Raw genomic sequence first — 19822 nt, 5'->3', positions numbered from 1 at the left:
GTAAATAAATGATTCACTCATTTCTTAGCTACCATTATCTGAGAGGAGGACTGAGCTCCTAATTACCTCAGATGTGATTTTTGTCCTCTCGATTAGATCTTTTTTAGGTAACGACACAAGATTGTGTATGTCTCTGTGTATACATGAATGTCAAAAATTCCAGTAAAATGTATTTGTCCACATAGTTCGGTCTAGTCCACTCTCCCCTCATACATTAGAAAATGGCCAGTATCTCATTCTAAAATGAGTAGAGGGCCAGTCAACGTTGACCTCAAGGTTACCCTTTAAATAGCAACTGTTGTTTTCATTTTTCTGCCTTCACCTTTAGTTGGCTTGATTAAAAAGATCATTATATGGAACCCTTCTACTGAGAACATCATTCGGTAAAATCCCCCCAAATAAAAGATACATATTCCCCTTGCCTTTCTGCTTTGTCGTAATCTCCCCCCTTTCTTCTTTCCTCCTCCTCTTCCCCTTCCCTTCCCCTTCCCTGTGTGTGCCCTTCTGTTCCTAATGCATTCCAATTGAGGGCCATTGACTCTTTCATTCATTCTTGTATTCATTCAGTAAACATCTGTTGTGGGCCCACTGTTTTCCTGTCATTGTTCTGTGCTTGGAAAGACAGGAACAAACAAAACAGACCCATTTCTGCCTGTATAACACTTGCATTCTAGTGGTAGCGGGGATAAACGAGCAGCAAAGTAAAGTAAGTTAGATAACATGTCAGAAGGTAGATTCTATGGAGAAAAATAAAACAAGAAAAGGACAGGAAATAAGCGAGAGAACCAAACGGTTATCTGGAGGAAGAGTATTATAGGTTGAGGGAATCGCATGTGCAAAGGCCCTGAGACTGGAGTGGGCCGGATGCTCCAGAAAGCCAGTGTGGCTGGAGTAGAGTAGACAAAAGGGATGGTAACAGGATGAGATCAGAGAGGTAAGGAGGGGCCACATCCTGGGATGTGTTAAAGACTTTGGCTTTACCTTGATTGCAATGGGAAGAAGCACATGACTTACCAGTGGAGTGGAGTCTTCACTTCTTCTTTCTTCACCTACTTTGCCAGCTTTTCTTTGATTCCTTTCTTTGATTCCTTTTCTTTGATCCCATTTTCCAGCCCTAGCAGACACAACCCGTGCCTCCATACCATCTGGCAGGCAGGAGCTGGTCAATAAAGGGTCCTTTCTTCCTGCCATCCCCGCCTTCTGCGGCCCTCCGCCTTCCTTTCCACAAACACTGACAATTCATTCCCTTAGGGTTTTAATGCACCTCTCCTTCGGTCCCTGTGGTCCAGTGCCATAGCTTTAGAGAGCTGTCCCTCTACAGAATCTACTTAGTCCTCACCTACCTCTCCTGCTCCTCCTATGGCCTTCCAACATACTATCTAATTTACTTTAAATATCTCCCTCCTTCCATCATTCCTCCTCTTTCCTATCCTTGCCCTCTTTCTTTTTTGCACTGTTACCCTTTCTTTCTTTCTTTCTTTTTTCTTTTCTTGTTTTTTTTTTTTTTTTGAGACAGAGTTTCGCTCTTCTCACCCAGGCTGGAGTACAATGGCACAGTCTTGGCTCACTGCAACCTCCACCTCCTGGGTTCAAGCAATTCTCCTGCCTCAACCTCCCAAAGTAGCTGGGATTATAGGTGCCTGCCACCACACCCAGCTAATATTTTTTGTACTTTTAGTAGAGAGAGGGTTTTACCATGTTGGCCAGGCTGGTCTTGAACTCCTGACCTCAGGTGATCCACCCACCTCGGCATCCTAAAGTGCTGGGATTACAGGCATGAGCCACCGCGCCCGGCCTCCTCTTCATCATTTTCTCCCTCCCTTGATGCATTTCTCCCCTTCTTCCCCTTGCTCTACCCATGGTCTTCCTCTTCTCTTCCCCCCTCCGCCCATCTCTTTCTCCACCCAGTTAACCTTCACTTCCCTTCCCTCACCATCCACACCACAATGGGCCTCTGGCCCTCCCACAATGGATGTTCAAGACAGAATTCTCACTAGCCCTCATCTCATTTCAGATTCCTATGTATCGTTCCTTTCCTTCCCTGCCCCATCTTATTCTTTTCTCCTTCCATCTGCCAGGTTTTATGTTTTCTCTTTGGCAGCCACAGACTGTCCCTTGGCTAGCTTCCAAAACTGCAGTCTGATGAAAGAGTCCAGTCCAGGTAGCCAGGCTGTAGCCAGTGAACCCACCCCAGCCCTGATTGAGGGGCTCTGGGCCTGCCACCCCGCTTCCACTTCACATCTCTATACTCTCAGCTTGGACCTCATGGATACACAGCTCAGCTCTCCAGGAGAGAGAAATTGCAGATAATCACATCAGAGGTGGGCTTTGTGCAGGCCAGACCATACCTGGAAGGTTGGACTCACACCTGGATGTGTTGAAGTTTAAAAGCAATTTGACAAGCTTGAACAGTAATTGCCAAAAGCCTGTCTATTATGATTGAGTTTTTCCCTGTTATCAGGTAAAGTGAGAAAAACAAGAACAATGTGATATTTTTCTATTGAGCAAAACTATTCAGTTTAAAGGAGCATCCTTTAAGTTTTTGGACTTCCTTATTCTGTTATCATTGTTTTTAAAAATGTCTTTTATTTTATAAAATGATAACCACTGAAGACAGAGTAGTCTGTGTGTGTTATATATGTGTAATTATTGTATAATTATAATTTATGTGTATTGCATAGCACACATACCACAGATTGCCATAACTGGCAAAATAAAAGGTCTGGTCACCACCTAGTCTTTGAAATCCAAAAGTCTGAGAATGACCATCCTAGCTAGAGTGTTTCCAGAAATAAACAGAGACAACCAACCAAGAGGTTAAGAGTATAGACTGTGGATCCCAGCAGACATGCATTCCAGCTTTGACTCTGCCTTGTAGCCATGGACAGATAACTTTTCTGAGCCTTGGTTTCCTCAGTTGCAAAACGCAGAGGCTAATGACACCTCCTTACTGGTTCTTAAGAAAGTTAGGTGAATGAATATAGTAAAATGCTTAGCATTGTGTCTGGTCCATAGGATATACTATATTAACAATGCTTGTTGTTAGTTCACACTGGCAAATACTACAACTATCACCACGACCTTTATTAGGATGATGACAATAGTTAGAAACCACATCCTAGGAGCTGGAGCTACCTACACAAAAGATTCCTCCATAAACATGGGTCAGTTCTTTGAAGGGTTATGGTTGAGAGAATAGGTTCTGGAACTAGACTTGCCACTTGCATTATGACTTGAACCTGGGAGTAGCTCATCTTCATGCAAATGTATTCATATATGTAAATAAGACTGCCCCTGTGTATCAGGCACCCACGGTCTACCAGATGGATTGCCCAGGACTTTTCTTGCTGTGCTTGCCTCCTCCTCCTCTGTGATAAAATGAAACTGAAAAATTAAAGCAGAGGCGACAAGTCTCTATGGTTGGATAGGGAAGTTCGAGAGGTGACATGTAAGAGAGAATTTGAGAGTGGGTTGGAGGGGGGATCCTGCTTCTTCCATGTATCTGGGGACCTGTGTGATGGCCTAAAAGGCTTTTGTCATGTGACAGGTCAGCAGATGGGTGGGAAGATGAGAAAAAAGGGAGCAGAGAGTTGAAACAGCAGGATGCACCCCAGGATGAATGGGAGGTATCTGATTTATCATTCCAAAGACATCCAAATGTGGCTTTTTTTTTTTTTCTTTTTCTTATTGAGAATTCCACCCCTTGTCCATGGCCACCCATATAATCCAGATTTGTACTTCCTCCTTAGGAATGTTTTGTACCATGTTAAGCTCTCCACTCCCTCTTCTCAATCCTTAGCTACTATTAATTCTCGTAAATTGCCTTAACCTTGGGAGGGGCTCTGCACTCCCCAACTTTAGGGGAAGGGGAGGGAGTTGACTTTCTCTCATGCAAAGCAGTCTTGCAGACTCTCTCCAATGCTTCCCAAGCCAAAGCAGCTCAGAGGAGTGTGTGCTGGTGTCCCCGAATACCAGAGCCAATTCCTCTAAAAATAGCTTTCTTCCAGAGAACCCATAGCGAAATGATGATTCACTGCAGATTTTCTTCGAAGCTGAGCTCCCACCAATGGCACCGTTCTCACTGCACCCTGTCGGTTCTCTGAACCAGCTCTGGCTTCCAGCAGGGTTAGATTATGGGAAGCCCCAGAGACCCACATGTTCCTCTGCTCTGTGGTCTTCAGACGCCCTTATGAGTCTTCAAAAGCTCTGGAGGGACCATCTGTCCTTAGAGTCCCATCTTCCACTTTTGCTCTGTATCTCCCCATGGTGGTATCCCATGTCTCATATCTTCCGCTATGGAAGCTAAATGTCTTCCATGAAGAAAGGCTATGGACAGATTTCCATGTCCAGTCATAAGTGAGAGCATCTGGTGGGGGAAATAGCCCCAGTTTTCCCCTTGCCCCACCTTAACCACATTGTCTCTCTGAGATAGGGAGGCAGCCACTTAACAATAGCAAATATTCCATTCTTACCAGCCCCCAGGGGTTTTGAAAGACACACAGAATTAAAAACACAACAAAACAAACCAGCAAACGGAACCAAAGAGCTGGAATGTTCTAGAAATCATAGACGTCACTGACTCTTGGATTTTCTGAGAGCGCCAGGTTTCCATGTGTGGGACTGCCACATGGAAGGAGGGATGATAGGGTGGCATGGGAGCAGGTGGTATGAAGGAGAAGCTGATGAGACAGAGTGGCTGGGAACAGAGCCTTGGGATCCATACTCGGCGGGTTTGAATCCCTGTTCTGCCTCTTACTTTAAAGCACATTCCTTAACATCTTCATGCCTCATTCAGTTCCCCGCTTTGCATAAAGGGGGTCATCATACCTACCTAGAAATCTCCCGTGTAGATTAAATAACATAACATGGAGAAAGTGAGCACACTGCACTGTTTCGAAGCTACTAAAAAAATGTAAAAAGCAAAAACCTATGCACATGTATATGTATGTGTCATCACAGAATGATTTAGTCTCAAGTTCCCATGCAATTCTTCATCCATTTTTTTCTAAGACAAAAAAATAATTTCCTCTGTGGCACCTGAGCACATGCACAGAATAAGAAAAGCAAATCTTGCTCTGTGCTGTGTCTGTACCTCTGCTTTCTGCAGGCAATTCCAGGTGTCTACACACAGCACAGGTTGGGAACGGCTTTTTCTCAGATATGCCTACATTCCTCATCTTCTCTATGGATCAAACATATAAACTGGATGGGAGAGTCTAAGACATTCTACCTTTCTTTGTTTCTTTTTTTTTTTTTTTTTTTTTTTTGAGACAGAATTTTGCTCTCGTTGCCCAGGCTAGAGTGCAATGGTGTGATCTCAGCTCACTACAGCCTCCGCCTCCCATGTTCAAGTGATTCTCCTGCCTCAGCCTCCCAAGTAGCTGGGATTACAGACACCCACCACCATGCCCAGCTAATTTTTTATATTTTTAGTAGAGATGGTGTTTCACCATGTTGGCCAGGCTGGTTTCGAACTCCTCACCTCAGGTGATCCAACCGCCTCAGCCTCCCAAAGTGCTGGGATTACAGGCGTGAGCCACCGTGCCCAGCCAACAGTCTACCTTTCTGAAGAACCATGAGGACCAGTGGTAAAGAAAGAGAGAGGCCAAAAAGGGACTTCCCCAGAAGGTGTGCCCAGAGCATAACCTTAAAAGGATCCTTCCTTTTCAGCCTTCTTCCAACATAGGGAAGCATTAGGAACTGAACCTTTGGGGTCTGAGTTGTCTGGTCCATCCAACTAGCCCAGGATGACTTAGAGGAAGAATAAACAAAGTGCTTCCTTCCTTCAGCATGATCTGGACATCCTAACAAGAGTTCCCAAGTCAAGGAAGGCTGAGAGAGATGGGAAAGAGTTAAGAAACCACGAAAGTGTCTTCTAGGTGGGAAGCAGGATAGCCTAAGGGTCAAGGACACAGGCACTTCAACCAGACCAACCTGGATTCAAACTCAGGCTCCACCATTCACTAGCTATCTGACCTTAGGAAAATTAACCTCTTTGTACCATTATTTCCTCATCTGTAAAATGGGTATATTAATAATACTACTTGGTTCATAGTACTGTTGGAAAAAAATAATTTGAGCCAGTGTATGAGGAAGACAGTGTCTGACATATCAAAAGCCCTCAATAAGTGGTAGATGTTTATCATATTATCAACACCACCACCACCACCACCAATGTTTCCACGCACTCCAGGACCTTTTAACCAGGTGACTTGCAGACATGCCCCTGCGCCGGCCGTGCCCCTGCCAGTCTCCCTGACGTAATGTTGACTTCTGTATTGCTAGAAATATATTGTGTTTAGTCACATGTTTGCAAATGGCAGATCATTAAGGCAGCATCTGAGGAACTAGGGCAAATCAATACAGAGCACAAATGGCTGAAATCCCCATCAGATGTTCCCATTGTTTTTGCTGGTGCGGGAAGACACTCAGATGTTTGATTTGTATGTTTGTTTTTATGCTAGTTCTATTAAATCAGTTTGCAGCCTGAAGAATGTTTACCAGACAAAGACAGACACATGTGCCAGTTAAGAGAGACCTAAATCAGCTGTTGGCTTCAGACCATCCCTAAATGTGACAGTTTTTGCTGATGCGAATGCTTCTTTTTGTCCTTTCCATTGAGCTTTTCACACTAGGAGTGTGGACCTTTGCATCCTTGTTCTAGGTTGCAGGACTAGGCTAAGTGCAAAGCCTTCCAGGCGTACCTGCTGCACAGAGACACATGTGAACATGCACACATGTGTGCACACTTTCCAACCTTGCTCCCATGACAAAGGGGCCATTTTCCCTGTGGATGAGCTGGAAAGGACTAAGAAAATGAAGGTCCTTCAGCTCCAAATGGTATTCAGCAAAGACTGGTGATTGAGAGTTTGGGCTTTGAAATCAGATGAAGTTGGCTTTGAGTCCCAGCTCTACCTCTCCCTGACTTTGTGAATTTGGGCAAGTGACTTAATCTCTCTGGGCCTCAATTTTCTCATGTTTAATGTGGAGGCGGTAATAACCAATAAGCTCTGCCTCATAGAATGTAACTATTAAGTTAGACAAACCATGTGAAACTCTCAGCCTGGTGTCTAATATCTGAGCACCTGATCCATCATAGCTCGTGGTGGTGGTGGTGGTGGTGGTGGTGGTGGTGGTGGTGGTGATGGTTATCCCTTCCCTTTCCTTTCCTTTACATTGAAGGTACACAAAGTGTTCACAACCACGCTCCCACCACAGACAAATTCCTGCTGCCTCCTTGGGCAGGGTTGACCCTCATCATGCAATGGCCTTGTCACTCTGGGAGGGGCTGGGTGTTCAGCCAGTGCCCAAAACAGCCTGAGAAGCTGAGTGACTGCAGACAAGGATGAAACCCAGACCAGGTATGGTGGCTCACACCTATAATCTCAGCACTTTAGGATGCTGAGGCAGGAGGATTGCTTGAAGCCAGCAGTTTGAGATAAGCCTGGCAAACATAGTGAGACCCTGTCACTATAAAAATAAAAGTTAAAAATTAGCCAGGCATGGTAGTACGGGCCTGTGGTCCTATCTACTCAGGAAGCTTCGGTGGGAAGATCACTTAAGTCCAGGCATTCAAGGCTGCAGTGAGTCATGATCACACCGCTGCACTCTAGCCTGGGCGACAGAGCAAGACTCTGTCTCTTAAAAAAAAAAAGAAGGAGAAGAAGAAGAAGAAAAGAAAACCAAAAGGCAGAGTGAGCAAGTGTGCAGGATGCAGAGCAAGATCTCTGCCAGGCTGAACAGGCTAAGCCTGGAATTCTTTTTTCTTTGTTCGGAAGCCACACCTTTGCACTCCATTTGCATGTCTTATGTATATTCACATCTATATTTCATCTTCTCTGGGTTCCTGCAGCTTTTCCCTGAGTACCTACTTCCACAGAGGCCATATGATGTCTCAGTGTGTGAGTCCTGGGGCCCTAATCCCTGAAACTGTTCTGTGACTTTGAGAAAGTCCCCTTCAGTTCCTCCATTTTCACAAGTATATAGAGGCAGCGTATCCAATGGATAGAAACAGAGATATCAGTTCTGCCAGTTCCTGGCCCTGTCACTTTGGACAAGCTATTTGATTTCTCTAGGTTTTCTTCTCCTCATCTGCAAAATTGGGCCAATATGGTTTACCTCACAAGTGGAAGGATTAAAAGGGATAATAGACATAGTCAACTAGACCCCATAAATGATGGCTCTTGATGTTTATTATGGTAGCAATAAAATTTGGTTCTGTGATGCACCGTCTTGGGCTGGCCTCTATCACCAGATTCTCCAACTCCTTGGGGCCAGCGTCACATCAAGTTCATTGATTTATCTCTCCCTCAGTTCTTGCACCCATCATTAAGATGGAGGGTAATTGATTAGGAACTGCATAGAGAGCCGGCAGACCTCACACCCGGTGCTGGCCTGACTTGCATAGGCTCATTGGCCTGCAGCTGGGAGCAGTGGCTCCTCTTGCAAAAACTGAGGGGGTTGCCATTGTTACAGACAGTGGCTTTCCCTGGAGGCATCATCCAGCTGAAATCCCTTGCCACAGTGGCAGGTGAATGACGGGATTCCTGGAGAGCATGCACCACCTGACTGGCAGCCCCAGAGATCCATGGAGCTGCTGCCTTGGCTAAGAAATCTCTACTGAACTCTATGCTCAGCTGGAAAATGAGCATGTCCTTGGAACTTCTCAGGCAAGGCAGGCTGCCTCGAGTCTGCTGTCTCTGTGGGTGGCTGTATCCAGTACCCACAGTCTCTGAGACCCTGTGGCAAGCTTTTGTGGCTCTCTGTGAGCTGGCCAGCCAGGTCTGTGACGGTGCTCCCGGTAAAGTGCACTCCCCGCCCCCCTCCAGCAGGGTACAAAGGCATTGTTAATAGACCGTGGCAGTCTCATTTGTAGACTCTATTCATCCGGCAGCCAAGAATGATATGTCCTGATACTCCCTCTCTCCTCTCACCCGCCTTTCCCCTTTCTCCCCGCTTTCCCCCTTCCTTTTGCCTGGAGAGTGATTTGTCTGTGTTATGGGTTGGCCTGACAAACCATTCCACATTAGCAGCTGAGATGTTGTTTGAAATGGGAAAATTGCTGGCAAACTGCTCCATTAGCGGTTCCAGTAACAAATACTCTGTTCCCCCAATGAAGATGAGATCGCAGAGGCACAAATTAATACGACTGTCTCCCCCACTCTGCAGCGGGGATTACTCTTCAAGATGAATGGGTTCATCCCAGCCAGAAATGTGCATCCACTAGCTGTAGGCTTCAAGGGAGCCCGTTCTTCCCATCTATCCCTTTTGTTCCCGCTACATCCCCTGCCACACATTTTTGTGTGTCTTCCCAGTTGAGGGTTTGGGGAGCATCAAGGCCAAATGAGGAGGTGATGAAAAGATCTGCACCTTGGAGAGAAGGGAGATGGATGAGGATGAGATCCTGAGCCTGGGCTGGGGTGCCATTCATCACCCCTAATAGAGCACCCCGCCTCCTCCACATGCCTGTTTCCCACCACACCTGTTCTTGGTGACAGGAAGTCATTTGAGAGAGGAAAGAATAAAGAATGGAAATGCTCACTCATTCCCCACGGCCCCTTCTCTTCCAAGGAAGTTCTGGGCCCTGGGCCTGCAGCGTCTCTTGTTCCTTTCAAAGTAATAGGAGAGGAAGCATTTCAGGAAACTTCATAAGAGGTTAAAGCCACAGATTCCAGCAGCAGCCCAAGGGAGTGGTCCAGTCTGGGCCCCTGGGCTTGCAGGATGTCAGGGAGCCAGTTTGATGAATGTCAGGCTGGGAGCCTAAAGATGTTAAGGCTGTTCCTGCACTGTATTTAAACAGCCCATGGAAAAGCCCAGAAATGAAGTCAACCATTGACATTTCTGCCACATTAGCAGTGTGGCTGAGTGTTTAACTGAGTAGTGACATGGTTCCATGACAGATAAGCATTGCTGGCCCATGGCCCATCTCTTGTTACTCTTCCTCCTGTTTATCCCTTTGACTTATTCCGCATTCTGCTTGGTTACTTGTACAGCTTTCTCTGAAGAAAACAGCTGCCACCAAAGGCAGTTTATCATAAGCAAGAATCAAAAATCCTCAAGGAAAGGTCATCCTTTCTAGCTTTCTCCAAAGAGAATTAGACCCTAGGACAGGTGCTCCATATACTAGGACCTGAGTTCTCTGGCTGCTGCAGTGTTTTGTCTGGTCTCCCACAACCAGAACGTGCACCTGTGATAAGAGAGACCTCCCTATCCTTAAGGCCAGAGAACACAGTAGCCCTCAGTGACCACTTGTTGACAGGTGGATGGTTAATTGACTCTTCTCTGCTCTGTTTCCCAGACGCCTAGAACAGAACTCCATCAAATCCATCCCTGCAGGAGCCTTCACCCAGTACAAGAAACTGAAGCGAATGTGAGTTTCCCCTGTGGAGAAATGAGCCCAAATGTTTTCAATTTCCGGGGTTGTTTGCAACGTGTAGTGGGCAATCTGTCCAGGTGACAGACCATGTCCATTCCTCCTGGGCAGTTCTGTTTCGGAGCTGGAACACTGTCCTAAGCCTGGGAGGTAAGACGTGGAAGCGTTCTCTGAAGATTGTGAGGTGTGTGGGCTTGGACATATAGTGCTAAGAGCCTCTCCAACTAAAGCAAAGTAAAATTATCTGTGTGGGAGGTAGAGATGAATTAGCCTGGAAAATCCATATCACTGTTTTTATTGTCCCTTGGCTTCAGTGATGTGGACCTAAAATAGGAGTTTCGGCAGAGACGTGACGGTGGCCCCACAGCTGTCTACACCACCGTCACCAACATCCCCATAGCCTTGCATACATTCATATAACAAATACTGAGTGAATGTCTGCTGCAAGCAAGGATCTATGGATAGAGCAGTGAGCAGAAACTAAGTCTGCTCTCATGGAGCTTGCATTCAAGTGGGAGAACACAGAAAATACAGAAACAAATATCAGAAATTAGAGTATCAGCGATGGTGGGAGGGTCTTTTAGGTAGGTGTGCCCATGAAGGTCTCTACGTGCAGGTGGCCTAAAAGAAGGAAAGGAGTGAGCCCTGAGCTCTCAGGAAAGACTGTCCCAAGCAGCAGGAAAAGCAAGTAAAAGGCCTTGGGGAGCATGTGTCGATGGTTTGTGGAATAGCAAGAAGGAGTGGAACGAGTGAGGGGAGAGGATGGGGCTTGTGTTGGAAAGGTTGGTACTAGATCACATGCATCCTTAGACCATGGCACAGACTTTCTGTTCTTACTGCATGAAATGAGAAACCTTGGAGGGTATGGTCAACATGTGAGCACCCCCTACATCCCCGTTAGCTCTGTAAGTCACATCACTCCACCACTGCATCACATCGATGCCCGGTGACACCAACCCCGCTGTTCCTTCCTCACCACAGCAGCTTGGACGGCACCATTGCATCACCGCCCTCATCCCCACCATGTGACAATGTCATCATTCTTCCCCATCCCATGACGACCTTGAGCACTGCTCTGTGAGTCACTCAGAGCTGGGGGCTCTGCAGGGAAGCCAGTAGGATTCAGAAACAGCCCAACCATTGCCATCTCAGGTATTAAAATTCTGGACAGATACTCCTTCCCTTTTTCCGGCTAGGAAATCATTTAGTAGAGCCCAGTAACCAAGCTGCTGTTTTCATTCCACTTACTCTTTTTGCACAGCTCCCCCCTCCCTGCACCTCACCCTCCTACAGAGGAAGGAGAGAGTCAGGTAGAAATATGCACGGACTCAGTCCTGCTTCTTCCTTCCACATGAGGCTGATTCATTGCTTTCCCTTGAGTGGGAGGGCCCACATTAAAGAGGTTAAGTGTCTGCTGATTCCTTTTATGTTAAAAATAAATATCCCTGCGAAACAGTGGCATTGGTAGGCTTTACCCTCAGATCTCGGGAAGCCAACTTCCCATCTCCCTGGAAATCCAAACCAAACAAGCTTTTCTCCTGGTGCAATTCCAGAAGTGGAAACCAACATAATGAGGCAGCTCGAAGCACGTACTTCTTCCCTCCCCTTGGCAGCATTCCTGCTGGAGGAGCTGTATAAATATAGGCCTTAATATTTAAAACCTCGGGCCATTAATCTCCTGGTGTCCCTGCTTCCCTAGCCCGCTCTCCATGCACCCCCCCCCCAATTCATTTTTAAAGCTCAGCTTGATTATGCAGCCAGATAGTAATTTCAGTGAAAAATGACAAGTTCAGTCACTGCCCCAACCTATATCTCTTGCATGATTTAAGTTACTGCTCTAATTTTTTGTGAAGTCCAGGTAATTTAAAGCTTGACTATGTTTTACTGTTCCTTCTCCATCCTATTGGACTTGCCATGATCTGTGCATTCAGAATTCATAAGACTTTCTCAGTCACAACCCGGAAAGTGAATTTAATTTTTGATCACTTATGATGCTACTGATATTTATTATGATGCCCTTTTTTTTCCCCAAGAGGATGGCAATAGAGAAGAGAGCACACTTAAAAATTTTCGACTAATGGAACTTCAGAAACCTAGACCGAAGTGCAATCAGTGGCTTGGGAGAGGTAGGGTCCCTGATGAGAATGGATTTCAAAACCCTAATTTTTCCTAAATATACATGACCAGTTTATCCCTAATAACTAACAGAAGGAAGTTCCCCGCTCAACTGTGGCTGAACCACATCCTGCTCTTATCTCTTACCAAAAAAGAAAAAAAAAAAAAAAAAGAAGAAAGGGGAGGAGGGAGAAGAAAAAAGAATTCTCCCTGAATGAATGGCTTTGTCTCTGCCTATTCCTAGTGGTCACCTTAGTATAAAAAGCATTCCTAGTACAAACTAAAAGGTTGAGTATTCCTTATCCAAAATGCTTGGGGCCAAAAGCCTTTCAGAGTTCTGAATTTTTCAGAGTTTGGAATATTTTCGTGTGTAATGAGATATCTTGAGAATGGGATCCAAGTCTAAATAGGAAACTTATTTATGTTTCATATACAGCTTACATAGGCTGAAGGTAATTTATATGAAGTTTTTAATAATTTTGTGCATGACACGAAGTTTTGACTGCAACCCATCAGTCACATGAGGTCAGGTGTGGAATTTTCCACTTGTGACGTCATGTCCGTGCTCAGAAAGTTTCAGATTTTGGAGCATTTCAGATTTTGGATTTTTGGATTAGGGATACTCAACCTATATCAAAGCAGAGAAGACACAGAGAAGCAGTAAAGAGCACTAGAGGCAGCCCCTTGGTCTTGCAAGTTTGGTTAAGTAACTGGTAGGCCTGACACCTGGGCTATCTATTATTGTGCCACAATGGGGTGTTGGGAGTTCTTTTCTTTTACATGCTCTTAGAGCAACTTGTTCCACAAGCTCCAGGACTTCCAAGTGTCTCACACTTATATTCCCTGCATGACATTTGTAGGCACTTGAATTTGCCACCTCTATTCCAAACAGTCTGGAAAAGCTACCCCTTCTTGGTCATCCAGTTTATAAGCCCCAGAGGACCAAGGTGGGTCTGAGACCATTTTCTAAAACATCGTGGCCTGAAGTATATGACCTAGGGACCACCTACATGGGAATCACCTGGAGATGTGTTACATACACAGATTCCTAGACCCAACCTCCCAGCCTACAAATCAGACTCTCTGCAGTGCATTTTTAATCTACACCCTCATGAGGTTTGAGAAGCACTGGTGAAGAGTCATCCCAGTGCCCAGAACCAGTTCTAGGGGCAGCTGCTGTGGCTAGGGACAGGGTCAAGCATGGAGGTCAGTGGGCAACTGGAGCCATCTCCCAGCTGCCTTCCACCTCAGTGCCCTGTGTTGTGCATCCATCACAACAAAAGAGCAGAGGGGTCCTTGAGCTGATAGGAGACTTGAGATGCTTGCTCTGTGCCCAAATGGCTGTGTCCAGTCACTTAGGGCTCCAGGTACTTCACCTCTCAGGGCTGCTGTTTCCTTCTTGCAGAATTAAGAATTAAGACAAAGTGTGCTAAATATTCTCACTTATACGTGGAATCTAAACAGAGCTGAACTCTTAGAAGCAGAAAGTAGAATGGTGATGTTCAGAGGCTGGTGGGGCAGGGGTGGGGTGGAGATAAAGATGATGGAGATGTTCGCCAAAGGATGCAAAATTTCAGGTAGACAGGAGTAAGTTCAAGAGATCCATTGTGGCCGGGCGCGGTGGCTCAAGCCTGTAATCCCAGCACTTTGGGAGGCCGAGACGGGTGGATCACGAGGTCAGGAGATCAAGACCATCCTGGCTAACACGGTGAAACCCCGTCTCCACTAAAAAATACAAAAAACTAGCCGGGCGAAGTGGCGGGTGCCTGTAGTCCCAGCTACTCGGGAGGCTGAGGCGGGAGAATGGCGTGAACCTGGGAGGCGGAGCTTGCAGTGAGCTGAGATCCGGCCACGGCACTCCAGCCTGGGCGACAGAGCAAGACTCCGTCTCAAAAAAAAAAAAAAAAAAAAAAAGAGATCCATTGTATTATATAACATGGTGAATGTGGTTAACAACAGTGTATCTTATACTTGAAAATAGGTCAGAGAGTAGATTTTAAGTGTTCTCACCACAAATAAATGATAAGCATGTGAGGTAATGCCTATGCTAAGTAGCTTGATTTAGCTACTCCACAATGAAAGCATATATCAAAGCATTGTGTTGCACCCCAAATATGTATACTTTTTTAAAAGACTAGTTGAGTACAGTAGTGAAAAAGGAGGAAAGAGTAGAACAAGGAGTTTGATCTGTAACTGACTGTGAACAATCCATTGAGAGAACTCACTACCTTTGGACCAGCCTAAATATACAGTTTTTATAAAAATAAAAAAGACAAAGTGACCAAGGTCAATTCCCAGCTAAACTATCTATCACTTCTCCGATTCCCACTGTCCATCACCTCCAAACCGTGAGGCATCTCACCTCATACTGTAGGGAGAGATGGGTCCAGAAGCCTAGTCATGGACTGAAAACCAGTTTGCCCTCCCAAAGCTAAAGCAGAGGGTTTCCCTGATGGCCACAGAGCTTCCTCTTGCAACTAGAGGTCTCAGCACCTTGAAGGGACAATTCATAATCGGGGGGAAAAAAGACAACACAGGCCCTCCCGCTAGTCCAGTCTGAACAGATCCTTCGTGCTTGCCTGGAATGCTTTGCATAGGCAGCCACGCTGAGGGCAAGTAAGATTAGGATAATCCACAGTATTTGCTTGTTAAGACCCTTAAACAAAACCGGAGCTCGGAAGAAAAGCCCGATGTAAGCTGACGAGTTTGTGAGCGCAATCTGCGGATTTGTTGGAGGTGATTTCGCCAGCTAAAGGGATAAACTAGACAGCTGTGCTGAAGAAGCCTTAACCTGTGAAATATCGTTCAAAGTACAAGCTTTGGAGGCAGGGAGGGGAGGAAGCAGAGGCCTCGGCAAAGGTTGTGGTGTGGTTCTTTTGAAGTCTATTAGAAGAAGGAAGGAAACAGGCTCAGGAAGATTCCCTCTGCATGTGCTTAAGAGGCTGGGAGGCTGGAGTGTCTGGCCTTGCTGGAGTCAATTGCTTAAGAATCTGCTCTGTTGTGCTTTTTTTCTCCATATTCTCTCCTCACCTCCTTGTTGACCTTCCAAGACCCCAGCTCTCCCACTTCTGCACAAAAGCAAAGACCCATTGATTTATTTTGTTAAAGAAAAAGAACTGGAGAGGTTTGATGTCACAGGAAATTGGAGCATCTCTCCTTCCAGTGACAGGAGCCCAGAGGCCATCCCTGAGCTAATGACTCTAAGAGAAAGAATTTCCCCTCAGCGAAGGGCCATTAGCAAGAACTGGTGTCTGGGTTCTCAGAAGTCACTGGGATGCCAGCAATTGAGCAGCCTCAGGGCCTCTGGGAAGGAGCCAGGGTCGAGGAGATTCCTCTGCACCTGCAAAGCCAGGTTAGCTGCCCCAGGCCCCAGGCCCAGCATTAATAGAATTCTCCTGGCCCACAGCATCCCTCTTGCTCACATTATCCAAAGCCTGGGACATTCTCATGCCCTGGGCTTGCTCCCGGGTGAGGAACACACTGCCAGCCAGTGACAAGCCCACATCTCCAAGGTGTCCCCTGAGAATCCCAGGATGTGCTTATATCACACAGCCTAGAGCTTGCACTGGACCAGACAGAGATTTAAGTCACTGCTCAAAACCTCCTTTCAGGTCAGGGAGGAAAAGTCACTGGGGAGGTGAAATGACTCAGGACTTTCTGGGAGAAAAATGAGCAGCTGCTGAGGCATGAGGCAAGAAGATGCCTACAGGAACCCTGGCCTGTGGTTGGTTGGGTGAAGCCGGTTCCTGTTTCATCTGTGCCATTCATTGCTTGGTAATGAGACGTAAGGCCCTAATTTGACTGGGTTCTATTTTCCACCTACAAAATGATGGCTCACGTGTTCACAGCTCGTGTCCTGATCAGGATGCCACGGTGAGTATTCTTTGAAAACCAAGAAGAGTGATGTAAACGTGGTGCACTTTGTCATGAGATAGTTGAACTGAAGGCTCTTTAAGCTCCTTCTCTTGCACTGTGAATAAATGAATTGCTTGATTGATTAATTAATCCTTACCATTTTGAATGCCTGAAATGCTTGATTCACACTTAGGAGTGACCTTTATCGCACCTTTGAGCCACGTTCTCAGACTCTACCGTTAATGTTTTCAGAGACATCAGCAAGAATCAGATATCGGATATTGCTCCAGATGCCTTCCAGGGCCTGAAATCACTCACTTCACTGTAAGTGGGGCCCGAGCCGGGGGCTGAGGGTGGTGGGGAGGGGGGCGCTGGAGGGAAGAGAGACGCGACTGTATTTTTCAGGAGGTGTTTATCAAGACTTTATGTTCCCTTACACACTTGTGGCAACCTGGTAAAAGAAACAAATATTTCTTCAGGGGAAATTGATCTTGGGGAATATTTCTACAACCCAAATGCATTATTTTTATTGATTAAGTGCCTAGCAGCTTTCCCAGTTATTGGCTTCTAATTCGAATGCATCTTCTACTCCAACCTCACATCCCCCTCCCACGCCACGTCCCGCTCCCGCCCCGCATGCCACCGCAGCGCTGTCTTTCTGGTGTAAGGAGAGATGGTGATGCATGTTTGTTACCGCATCCCACCCATTTGTGTGGCCTTGCCAAGTGAGGAGCTCATTTTCTTCGGCTGATTTTCAAGCTTTCTCTCCAGACCACCGTGGCCATTGTCCTAAAAAAACATCCACCCCATCCTATAGCCCTTCCTGTCTTTGATTTTGAAACCCATAGGCAACCCACTGGTTGGAAGCAAAGCTTCACCCACCAGGGATTCCGAGACCCCTGCGGGCAGGAAGGTATAGAATGTCCTCATTCTGTCAGTGACTCGTGTGTGGCATAGGGAAGTCACTTGAGCCTTCTATGGATGCTTCTTAGTAGGCAGGACAGGGACAGTGATCCCATTCCCACCTAACACATCCAATGATGATCATGTGTACAGTAAAACGATAATTAGCAGCGTTTACTGAGCATTGACTGGGTACCAGCTACTGTTCTAGGAGTCTGTCAGGTTTAGTCCTCACCACAACCTAAAATATAAAATATATTGTCATCTCGCTTTTACAGCTAAAGAACTTGGACAATCTAAGCTCCACCGAGACAGGGATTATTATCGGTTTTGTTCATGGAGATATCCCTAGTACCACAAACTGTATTTGGCACAGAGTTAATATGCCAAAAAAAATCTTGTTTTATTCAACCATTTACTTGTTCAGAAATGTAACTTATCCAAAGTCCACAGTAACAGGTAGGAAAGGCAAGATTTGAACCCGCGCTGTCTGACTCCAGAACCCACACTCTTGATCAGTCTGTCTATATTTTGCCTCTCTATGCAGCCACGCAACCTGTTTACCTAATTTATGAGTGGACAGGTAACAAGATGCGCATTTTCCCCCCACCTGGCCCCATCCCACCGGGAAGGAGATGAGGACTGGGAAGTCTCTGATTCAGCTGTTGCCTGCTGCTTGCAGAGTAAATTAGTTTCATTTATCGAATAGAACATCTGGCTGGGATATCAGAGATGGGACCATGTGTGAGATTAGTGTCTGCTTGTGCTGAAGATCACAGAGGAGAAGGGAGAGGGGCCGTCTGCCACCAGGATCCTGTCTCTGCCCCCACCCTCTCTCTTCCCTTGTCTGGTTTCCCTCAGCCAGGATTTGGAGATAGTCTGAGGGCAATGAGGTGCTTCCTGTCTCGTAGGAAAAGGAATTCAAAATCTGGTTGCCAAACATGAAATTGACATGCTGCTGCCCGATTCTGAAATACATGTGAGCATTGTTTAAGTGAAGCACCTCTAATTCCCGATGTATTCATTCATCCACGCAGTAGATGCCTACTGTGTACTGGCAGTATTATAGGCACTGCGAGTATGGCAGTGAACTGGACACACAGGATCCTTGGCCTGACAGAGCTTAAAGTTGAACACAAACACACCCAATCCCAGCTCAGGAGCAGCCAAGGTAAAGGGCTGGAGAGCCTTTACTCCTTACCTGTGTGTGCATTCATTCATTCAACAAATATTTATTGTGCTAGACTCTGTTCTATTTTGGGGTCTAGAGACCCAGTCATGAGCAGCCATATAACATTACTGCATTCATGGGGCCTACATGCAAGGAAAATGGGAGGTGCAGGGGAGGGAGGCAGAAAAAATTAAAATTAAATAAATATTTAACATAATGTGACATAAAGAGAAGTGATATGAAGAAACTAAAATAGGGTAAGAGGTGGTATAAAACATTAAAATATTAAAGAGACATCTCCCAAGGAAGAGATGTTTGACCTCAGACCTGAAAGGCAAGAAGAAGGTAGTCAAGGCAAGACCTGGCGTGGGAAGTCAGACAGGTGTACACCCAGATGCCTGAGGTGACCACACAGGCAGGAGAGCCTCAGCCCACCTCCACTCCCAGCAGTTTTGATGCACTGGGCTCAGAAGCCTGCCCTCCCAAGGCATGGCCGGTGGTGTGAGGACCCCTCTGCCCCAAGCCCCCCAGCTTCTGCTACCCTAGAAGTCCTGACATCATCTGAGACGGGCAGACAGGGACATTACTGCATTTGGCACAGTGAGTGGTGGGGCATTAATATGAATTACAAATGTGCGCCTGAGCTATCATGCTGACTTTTATTTAGTCATTAATTTGTTGAAACATTAATGAAACACACCCGTAGGCTGACGGAGACATTCACTCTTCACTCCCAGTGGCGTCTGGAAAAGGGGGGTTTGGTTGATCGCACCCATTTACCATTTCCGCATCCTAATATTTTGTCTCCCCAAAGAAAGATAACAGCCTGGATTGCGATCCGAGTGAAAATGGAATATTGCATGCATTCAGTGCACTTCAGGGCTCTGGAGAGGACTTCAGAAAAACAACCAAACTCTCCCATGCTCAGTTCCCTGGGTCACAGAGGAGGCTGGACCCAAGAGACAGCAAAGCCCGTGCTATGGATGGGAGCGGAGAGAGGCCAGCCGAGCTTCTCTGGTGCCTGTGCAGAGCACCAGCAAGGGCCAGGCACAGAGACGCCCCTGAGCACTGTGCTGGAGTGGGAGACCCAGTAGCCTTCCTCCCCAGGCCTCACCAAGACACCAAAGACGAGACCCATGAATCAGAGACAGCAGTATGAGGGTCACTGGAGGCCCGTAGGAGAAAGGGGTAAAAGGGTTCTGAGTTCCTAGGTTCCTGGAACTCAAAGAATAGGAAAAGTGGATAGAAAGTAAAAGCTGCCATTACTGTGAGACAGCAAAGCTCCCTAGTTTTTCCTGAGAGCCAGTCCTTGACTCAGCAGTCCCTGCACCATCTGGAGATGACCCCAGATGCACAAAGCCCTGTCTAGATGGATGATTAAATGACTCAGCTTAGGAATTCCTAAG

The 19822-nt window shown here is 46.3% G+C and overlaps 1 protein-coding gene across 4 annotated transcripts in view; it reads left to right on the top strand.

Annotated features, from left to right (window-relative positions):
• Positions 1 to 19822, top strand: part of SLIT3 (slit guidance ligand 3) — a 641659-nt gene that overhangs the window by 496962 nt on the left and 124875 nt on the right. For all 4 annotated transcript variants that reach the window (XM_025387957.1, XM_025387956.1, XM_025387959.1 and 1 more), the window contains 2 exons: positions 10298 to 10369; positions 16595 to 16666. In XM_025387957.1, coding sequence (XP_025243742.1) covers positions 10298 to 10369; positions 16595 to 16666 — 144 coding nt within the window. The remainder of the gene's footprint in view (positions 1 to 10297; positions 10370 to 16594; positions 16667 to 19822) is intronic.

The sequence above is a fragment of the Theropithecus gelada genome, chromosome 6 (genome assembly GCF_003255815.1).
Source record: "Theropithecus gelada isolate Dixy chromosome 6, Tgel_1.0, whole genome shotgun sequence".
NCBI classification, from domain to species: domain Eukaryota; kingdom Metazoa; phylum Chordata; class Mammalia; order Primates; family Cercopithecidae; genus Theropithecus; species Theropithecus gelada.
The sequence above is the reverse complement of the archived record's forward strand: the minus strand, read 5'-3'. Positions and strand labels throughout refer to the sequence as shown.